General features: G+C 41.0%; 1 protein-coding gene across 2 annotated transcripts; it reads right to left on the reverse strand.

The window, feature by feature from the left end:
* Positions 1 to 1,422: 1,422 nt before the first annotated feature.
* On the reverse strand, positions 1,423 to 9,897 carry pax9 (paired box 9). Of its 2 annotated transcripts, none has more exons than XM_047018121.1 (4): positions 9,725 to 9,897; positions 8,593 to 9,228; positions 6,457 to 6,596; positions 1,423 to 2,553 (listed from the first exon to the last, which is right to left on the reverse strand). In XM_047018121.1, exons 1-4 carry the CDS (start codon positions 9,726 to 9,728, stop codon positions 2,293 to 2,295), a joined length of 1,041 nt encoding a protein of 346 aa, XP_046874077.1. In that variant the 5' UTR covers positions 9,729 to 9,897; the 3' UTR covers positions 1,423 to 2,292. The 2 variants fall into 2 exon arrangements, with proteins under 2 accessions (XP_046874077.1, XP_046874086.1); XM_047018130.1 differs by lacking the exon at positions 1,423 to 2,553 and adding an exon at positions 2,828 to 2,995 and having other exon boundaries at positions 9,725 to 9,896.
* Between the last annotated feature and the right edge of the window lie 28 nt (positions 9,898 to 9,925).

Genomic DNA, 9,925 nt, shown 5'->3' on the forward strand with positions numbered 1-9,925 from the left:
AAGGCTATGCGTGCTTTACCGTTTCGCTGTTACTGTAGCTAGCGTACAGTGGAATGAGACCTGTGCTCCTGTCTGTAAGTTTGAGGATTGTTTTTTGTTATCATCATCATTACTGCAATGCCTGATGAGTGCCGGGGCATCGTCTGCCAGCAGCCCTATGATGTGGTTCGCATACGGTCAAAAAAACACTACGATCCCTGAGCAACGGTCCGTGACCACTGGATGCGGGAGGGAATGCTTTCCAAGTCAAATCAGCCTTCGCGTCGGGAGCAGTGTTTACATTGCCACACGAAAGGGGCTGTTTATGCTGTAGCGTTGAGGGGGTGGGTGGCTTGGGGGGCCCACGACTAAACACACCCATCCCCTCTGGTTTATGGATATTAATGAGAAAGGGGGGGGGGATTCATATTGCGAGGCTATGTAAAAGCTGCCAACTTTTATAAAGCTCTCCGCAACCTCAGTCCCTTGCTGCCTGCCTGTTTGCAAAGGACTTAATGAGAGCGTGCTTGGAAGGTCACGAGCCAGGTTGCTTCTGAGACCACAGTCAAATTAGTCCAGTCTTGGTGGCTCTCTCACTGCGGAGTTAATCCAACATGGCGCTGACCTTTTGTAAACACACAACCAAATGTCCCACTGCGCACGTTCATTGTATGTTTCTCCAAATGTGACTAACTAGTCTGCTGGATATTTAGGCTATAGAAAACATGAACAACATGGCTTTCACGTAAAATAGAATGCAATTATTAGAGTGAGAAAATGTAATCACACGTTTTGATTTTCTCTTGTATGACGTGTTCAAGTCTTCAAGAAGCGAGTCGTCCGCAACATTCCTTAGCATATAGCCTAGCCGCCATAAATAGCCTGCTCTATTTCCACACTCTTGGCGCCTGCCAACCGAGCACCGTTCATATTATCACATAGGCCTACTAGCCTACACTGAATCTCATTTTGATGTATATTTCAATTGTATATTAACATTTCACCTAATTAAATCATTTCGACCCGTTTACTCTCTGGAGATGATTGGATTTTAAAGATTTCAAATGACATTATGGTGGGCCTAATTTTCCGCAACATTTCATTGACAATAGGCTACACAGAGGATACCTTTTTTTCGCAGTTTAAGTAAAGCTGGGACGTCCAAAGTATACGGGTCATGTTGACCTGTGGTCCTACCATGCAGAGAGGCACCTTTAAGGACACTTCCACTTGGTAGCATATAGGCTAGCCTACAAGCACTCATGGTTACAGGCTAATAGTTTCAAGGTGCAATTTAGGTCTAGAATTCATGCAAATGTAGAGGTCATATAAAAACGCTTTTGAAGGCTGATTGGGGGCGTCATTGTCTCGTATAGCAAAGCCATTTTGGCCTTTAAGTTACAGCCACCATTTTGGCTCACAGACAGCTACAATTCATAGAAATGAGTAACATCCAAACAATTTAATAAGATACATTCAATTTCATTGTGCAACGTTTAGAACTGTGCATCCTCTCCGTTCATAATGTTTAATGTTCGTAACGACATTCAACAAAATGAAAACCAAAGCCAATCTTGTCTAAATGTGCATTGAAAAAAATCCCATATACTGTCTCTGTGATGATGTCCGCCGTTTGGAATTGCACTTCGTTCAAAGTACCTTAGTCTAATAAATAAACATAATTAAAAAAAACTTCCCTCCGGAGCTCATGATAACGCTACATTTTGAGAGAAGTGATAAAAACGATGGTCAGTAAAACTGATGCTTTTATGAAAACAATAAAAACAAAAATCAAATACAAACATGAAAAAACAATGGAAATTGATAAACACCCTGAAACACTTAAATGCAAACTGTTTTCTTTTTCTTAAGATTGCTTATTTGTGAAGTCATACTGCAGGCCTACCCCACTTTCCCCCAGAGACAGTGAAGTGTGTAGACACGAAATTCAGAGACAAGCTCTCCGTATCAGATATCACAATGTTGACATAAGAACACCACACGTCCCTCAGTACACCTGTCCTGTTGAGTTGTGTTGTGTAGGCCAGCAGGCCAGGCCTGTAATTTAGGATGGAAACACTTTCCTTCCACATGTCTTTATTTTAATGACGTGTTGAGCTGGTGTAAAGCAGATCTTCCCCCCCCAGACGAACAGCACTGGAGTTGGTCCTTGGAGAAGGTCCTTCATATAAATACAGAGGAGAGGACGTTGACATACCCACACAGGACACCAGGGGACCAAGAGCCTCTGTTACTCTCTTCCCTCCCTCCCCCTCTTTCTCCACCCCTCTCCTTCCTCCACCCCCTCCGTTTTCAGTTTACAGTGCTGAGGCCGTGACAGGGGTGAAAGGCTTCCCGGTTGACTGTCATACTCTTGAAGGCCAGCGGGGCGGCGACGTCACAGCTGTGGGGAGAGAGAGCACTGCCACTGGGCGGTTGCCATGTGTGACCGGTCACATAGGCCGACGTGGTGACGCTGTACCCCATGTAGGGCGACACTTGGGTGGGAGGGTGGTAGGGAGGGATGCTGGGCACTGTGGCATAGCTGTTCACTGTGGGCAAGCCACTCTGCGTCTGCGTCAGAGAGAGGGGGGAGAGAAGAGAAGGGAGAACGGGTGAGATGCGGAGGGAGAAGAGAGCAGCCTTCCCGGTTTGCTTGCGGAGTGGTGAGAAAAATGGAGAGAGAGCAGCCGAGTTAACGAAAGAGAACGGTAGAAAGATATGACAGTGAGAGCAGGAGAGAGACAGGGTTGGAGATATAATAAGAAAGAGTTGGAGAGAGTTTAAAACAGGAAAGAGCGAGCAAGAAAGAGAGAGAGAGACAGAGAGAGAGAGAGAGAGAGAGAGAGAGAGAGAGAGAGAGAGAGACAGAGAGAGAGAGAGAGAGAGAGAGAGAGAGAGAGAGAGAGATGGGGGTGTAAACAGAAGAGGTCAACAAGAAGAAATAAGGTCAGCAGAAGGACATAGTTTCTATAGTCACGAGTTCAGGAAACCATGTAAGACAGAAGGAGGAGATCTGGGAATTTAATATGAGGACAGAGAGAGTGGAAATAAGGATATCATCGAAAATAGGAGCAAATATGAAAGAAGATGAAACGTAAGAAAAACAGAGGGAGGTCAAGCATGAGTACGTTTTTTGGCAGTGTGACAAGAAATAACTTGAGGAATTATGCCAAGGAGCCTATTTCATAGAGTCTGAATATCTATGCCTGGGTGGTCCGTGACTACTAGAATCGTTTCTGCAGTTGAGATCCTTCTTGTTCCTGCAAAACAGATTGGATATTATCTACGTCTATTTTTTTCGAAAAGGTCACGAAAAACTAACACTGACTATGCGTGGCTGGTTCTGTGTCTATGCCACAGTCATTAACAAAAATGTCTCATGTTGATAATAAATCAAACATTATCAACCAATCCTGGTCATTTTTACATTATTTCAAATATTTCTTAGTCGGGCTTTAACGAAAGATTATATGCAACCTTCTTCTAATACTAAACACAGAACATCAGTGTAATTTATGTCGGTGTTTTTTATACACATAAATCCAACGTAGCAATTGGGTTAATAGAGAAAAGCAATTGGGTTATAGAGAAACAAAAACTCACGATAAAAACATTTTGTTCTAGAACAACATTTATGATTTTGGCTGTGTTCACAATAAATCCTTTGCGCTCTGTTTTTTTAGGTCACAACTACATCCACTGTGAGTTTTAAAAACATGTGCAACGTTTAGCCCATTTCACTTTTATCAATGAACACATTAAACATGTTATTGATGATAATATTAACCTATCGCCTTTATCATCATTCAAGTGTCGAACAGTGGTGTTATTCTCAGCGTCAAATTGAGTTATTCATTTCTATTGCTCCACTGGTCCAGCATTTATAAGGATATTTATGTCCATGCATTGAGAACTAATATTCACAAATAATCGAAAGTGTAGATTAGAAATTCGATCTGTGATAAGGGTCTGAGAAGATCCAACAAATTAGACTACTATTGAAATTAACATTGTGTAGTCTACACTCCACTCCACATCTCATCTTTATGTTTAGGAACAAGCACTGATTTGTTATCAGCGTGAAAGATGATTTGTTGGAGAGAACGATCCTGAAAAGAGAGCAGGAACGGAAGAAGTACATTCATCACGTCCGCGCCGCTGGCTCTGTTTACCTATGTGCGTGCCTTCACCTTAAATCGAAATTTAATGATCCAATTATTCTTCCAAATGACACAACAGGCCTTCCCATGGGTGCATTGGATTCCTGGGATTGCTCAAGTATGCCTATTCTACAAGTGCATTACTGCATGGCAACTTTGAATGTTAAATGTATAGATCTGAAACAGTTTAAGGGCGCTTTTTTGGAATTCAGATAAATAAATATAAAAGCAAGTAATTTTTTGTTATTTCTATCTTAACGACGGAAAAGGCACCTAATTGTCAATCAGTTGCACAACAAATGACCCGCAACATCAGACATCAGTCCCCCAACCTTCATTCTAGTTGTCCCGGTTGTGTGTCGGGCGGCAGTGTGTGTGCGTTGATAATGTTATTATGTACTAAATTATGAAATATGACCTCTAGTGATCAAGGTGAACAAAAGTGTTTGTGAACAAAAGTCGTGCGTGTACATGTAGACCGAACGAAGACAGCCGTATGCGCTCGGCAATATTAAATGTGGATGATTTACGATTAAGGCATTATATCGTAAGTTATAGCCTAAACCTTTTGTGCTTAAGAATGAAATTCCTAAGACCGGCATCTTCTTTTTCAGGCTAAACATTTATGTCACATCCGTCTTATTTGGGGAGGTCTGCATCGTTTGTCTCCTACCAGCCATAACCAATGTATGGATGATTTGAAAGGCGTCAGTGTGAATAAGGCGAAGAGAGTGTATGCATCCAAAAATACCTTTCAATTTTCAGTCTATTGTCATTAAAATTATTAATTTGGTACACTATCGATAATCGAACCATCCACATTGGATTTGTCCACATCGGCGTGGTACTGCTTAAATGATTTAACCTTTAATTTAGGTTACAGCAAATATATCGAGTGTCTCTGTTGGGTTTGTTTTATAGAACCTGCTTTAATACTCTCCTCGCTTATCACAGTGGCCTATCGGTGAATGTACACCCCATCACGTTCCTTCAAACACAGACCCATGCTATACCACGCGCACGCGGAGCACAATCCCCTTCTCCACAGCCTCGACCAATGACGATATACTTTCACAGACATTTATTTTAAAACACGAATGTGAATGCTTTGACTCATACGGCCTAAATCATCAGGGTGACCAATGTGTGAACTAAAAACATAAAATCAATCGTTTTGACAAATGTGACTTAAACTTCTAAACTTCTATGTTATGAATCAGTAAGGTAGTTAGGCATTGTTTCCATAAATATTAGCGTAAGTCTACAGATGATCAAGATAATCGTATTAGACCTATAGGTTATTTCAGTTCTTCGGGGCAATTGACTGAAGCTATACAAACCTGTACAGAAATAGTATAAAAATGACCAATATGTGAGCATGAAAGAAAATTTTAATAATATGCTACATTGAAATCAAACAACCAATAAATTATTTTATCGTAAAAAGCACAGATTTGGGGTTTCCACTTCAGGACGTGGTCTGCTTGGTTTTTGTTTGTCATTAAAACTTGTAATACCGTAATATGACGAAAATCAACAGCAATGAGTTATATCTATCTCTCTTGCTCTCTCTTCCGGACTGACTTCTAGTAAACACATAATTTACAAAAAACCTGCTATAAATAAACAGGTTAGATGAAAATTTCAATTTCACAATAATTAAGGGTAGGATATATAGCATATTTTAAGGTGTACTTACAGGTTTTCATTATGTAGGCCACTTAATGCAACACGTGTTTATAATCAGTATCTAGCCTACATCATTATCTATTAGGCCTATTAGTAATCATTAACAATATATTGTTAGGCCTAATGAAGCCCTTGCTATCCTCGTGACATTTCATCCATTACACGTAGTTTAGGAAACAAAACCTTTCCGAAAACCTTCAAATTTGACTACATAGTTTTTTTGAATTTACATAAAGTGTCTTTAGGTTTGTAAGCATTTTCTATTAAAACGTAGGCCCTACCAAAGATTACATGGTTATATACCAATCGTTAAGGGGTGGTCAAGTCGATCAAAGGCTAAAACTTCCGCATCACACATTTCTGTATGCACGGTAGGCCTAATAACCGTAATCACAAGTTACGGAAGCCCATTTAATATGTATGATAATGAAAAAAGCTGGGCTATATTACATTGGCGCAATAGTGCACCCAAGCAATGAACTCTATGCTGAAAAAAAACAAAAAGTAATTTCAAGATCATCATAATTTGTTTTAAGTGCTAGTAATTTCATTTTTGTATTGTTCTTACTTCAGATTAATTCAGACTGGGGATTTATTCTGATACAAAAGAGAAGTTTCCTGTTACCTGTGTGTATTTTGCTTCGGGTTCTAAATGCGCTTTATCCAAGCCATTGACTAGTGGAGAGATTGCTGGAGGAAAGTAAGTCCTGTTAATAGCGCTCCATTCCTCTAGTTTGGCGGTGGAATAGGACGGACTGTCACTAACTGGGGGCAAAACACAGACAGAGGAGAGAGAAGCAGGTCAGAGAAGACATGAGGAAGCCTCCACGCTACCCCTTCCCCGTATTTAGATGGTCAACACCATGGCCTCGTCATGTTGAGATTATTTGTCATGTAAAACCGAGAAAAAGACTTCTTTTTAGAATTCTTTTTAGAATAACTGGGTTTTATGCTTTCCTTTTTAAAGCCTGTTTGAAGTGTGTCAGGCATTCTGAAATACCATAGGCCTAGTTTTAACCACAGACTGTGCCATCCCTTCGTTATCGTGTGTTTGTGTGTGTTTGTGCGCGCACGCGCTTGGGCCCGTCTGTGTGTTCCGCTGATCAAGCTTAAGCTGCAGTCAAAATGGAATGCAGTAAGACGATTCTTTCTTGTAATGTCCATGAATATCCTACCCACCGCCTTCCTGTGGCGACAAATTAGATTTGCTCTAACCGTTTCCCGTTTTGTGCTTGATGGATATTATACACTGTTCCCGGCGTTCAGAATTGGAAAAGCTTGCCCACCAATGTTGTAACTCGAGAAGGTCGATGAGTCTGTTTTTTACATATTTCTTTTAACATAGGCAATTTATTTTACTTCTAAAAACTGTTATTGACTTTGCTAAATATTATAAATGTAATTTCCTTCTACAAGGTGTAACGTGTTGGCATTTGAATGTTCAATTTTGCATTGAAGTAAACTAAAGTTAGCCTATTGATTGTTTTTGCAGATAACGTAAGAACACTGTTTTGCGCTCAAGCGTGCCTGTCAGTCTGTAATGTATAAAAGCCCCATCGAAGAAGCCAGGCTTAAAATATATTTTCATGTTTTAATGTTGTCAGATGTAGAATTGAACGGTTCGCGTACAAATACAGCCATATATCATTAGAACAGATTTGTAGTGAAAACCTGTGTCAGAGGCTGGTGAAGTGTGGCGCTAAAAGGTCTGAAGTCATTGACTGTACGTTTAGTTATTTCGGCTTTCAAAACCTGCCGCAAACATCTGTTAATCATTTGGAAATGCATAAATTGTTTAAAAAGGCAGCTTTTGAGAACACATTCCTCCCAATATTTCTAGTTCTTCACGGATATCTGTGTTTCCTTTGAGAAAAGATATCTTGCTGTTTTGTTTGTCTAAGTTACGTTAATGGGCCTACTGAAAGGCCGAGTTCTCATGACTCGGAGCCGAAGGAACATGTTTCGGTATCTTGGTGCTTTAGAATATTCTTCAGACACACACTCATAGGCTACTACTACCTGACAACTTTCTTATGTTTCCCACAAGAAACATGGTCCCAAAAAATGGGATTTGCAACACTTAGAATTCCATTAATAATGATTTATGGTGGCTCATATTTCAATGTTTCCAAAACAGTTAGGGAAAACACAAATACTTAAACGGTGTCTGTTTAGGAAACAACATTAGCATGTGTGCCATAACATACGTCACAGCTTAATAACTATATGATAGTTCAAGGTAGTGTACAAAATAACATTAAAGTGCACTCAATTGTTTGAACATTTTTGGGTGTATGGATCAGTGTTGGAGACAAAGCGAGTAGCCCACAAAATATATGGCTGCAAGACCTAATGCTTTGAACACCTGATTCTGCATTTCACTGCATCACCTTAATGCAACTTCCCCTCGTTATCTCACTAATATTCCACATCCATTCTTTAATTGTTACTGCAAGCCCTAGACCATATGTTTATTTGCAATAATTTCAACTGTTAAAATTACCCTTTCAAATCACTCAAAATAACATTGAGAGAGCCCTTGACTAACATTATGCTTGGCACCATTTGAACATCTCTTTCTGTGTTGTTTTTGTAGTTTATCATCTTGAAACTTTCGCAAAGATGTACTTAGACCTACTATTCAAATCGTACATACACACACACAATCTCTCTCACACACACACTCCACTGGCGCTAAAAACTCGGAATTTCTAAATGTTTAAAGCCACTGGCCCACTCTCCATAAGAACGTCGTGCTTACTTTGTTGCTCTGTTATTGATCGAATTCCCAGAATATCTGTGACGGAGTGCGAGGAAGGCCATATCCTGTGCATTGCCATGTGTCCGGGAAGGGTGGGCATGCCGGGAGGAGTTGGTACTTTGGTTCCAGTAGCTGCGATTGGAGTTGGATATGAGTATAAGTGGTTGTACGGCAACGTAGGTTGTGGTGGTGGTGGGTGAGGCGCCTGCTTGCTCGACTCGTACTGGTTCTGCTGGCTCAGATTCCCAATCTTGTTGCGCAGGATTCGGCTGATGGAACTGACGGATGGTAGGTTGAATTTGTCGCAGACGCCGTCGGCCAGTAGCCTGTCCCGAATCTCCCAGGCGAAAATGCCAGGATCTCTCTGCTTGTATGTCCGAATGTGCTTGACCACTGTGGGCGTGGTGACCCGTGGCTTGCTGCCCCCGATCGCTCCAGGTAATATAGAGCCAGTCTCGTTGTACCGGGCTAGTATCTTGCTGACGCAGCCGTGAGAGACCCGGAGCTGTCTGCTTATGTCGCAAGGCCTGATTCCCAGCTGGGCAAGCTCTACAATCCGGAGCCGGATGGCATTGGGCAGCGGTCTGCCGTTAACAAAAACACCACCTAATTGGTTCACCTCCCCAAAGGCTGGCTCTGGTAGTATGGAAACAAGTATAGAGATAACAAAATGAACTGTTGCCCATTAAAACTTCACATTCAGTCATAACAGTTCTTAGGCTATAACCAACGTCAACTAATTTCACTTTAACATATGTGATACTCTGTACATTTGGTCTGTAACAAATAGGTCCACATGTGTGCAACCGGGAAGGTTGTCCTAATGGTTTTATCTAGACATGATGTAGCGGATCTATCATAAAGCAGATGGAGTAGCGTAGAAACATGGCCCACCACCATGTCCCTTTATAAAAACACATCGGCTATTCGTTTGGGCAGCATCGTCCACAATAATCCTAAATGGACGCAAATGAAAATCTATTTTCAATAAAGTACCAGTGGAATTAAAAGTTGTAAGCTAAGTTACGGCTGTTGAATATGTTTACTGTAGCTAATTTATCTCTATAACAAATGCTCATGTCGGAGTGCCTACTATACTTCGTCATTGACAAACACATTTTTATGACCTTACCCATTGTGTTAATTCCACAAAATAATATTGCGATATCGGAGTTACGCTGTCCGTCCAGTCCCGAGTCCAGTTTTGCTGGTGTCCAAACTTTTGTTAAGCAAGAATAAATTGTCTCACGCGCCACGGGTGCGATAACGATAGTAGCGAGAAGGACAAATTTGTGTTCTGTTTCCTGATGGCAAGGGAGACAGGCTTACATTT

The sequence above is a fragment of the Hypomesus transpacificus genome, chromosome 3, assembly GCF_021917145.1.
Source record: "Hypomesus transpacificus isolate Combined female chromosome 3, fHypTra1, whole genome shotgun sequence".
NCBI lineage: Eukaryota > Metazoa > Chordata > Actinopteri > Osmeriformes > Osmeridae > Hypomesus > Hypomesus transpacificus.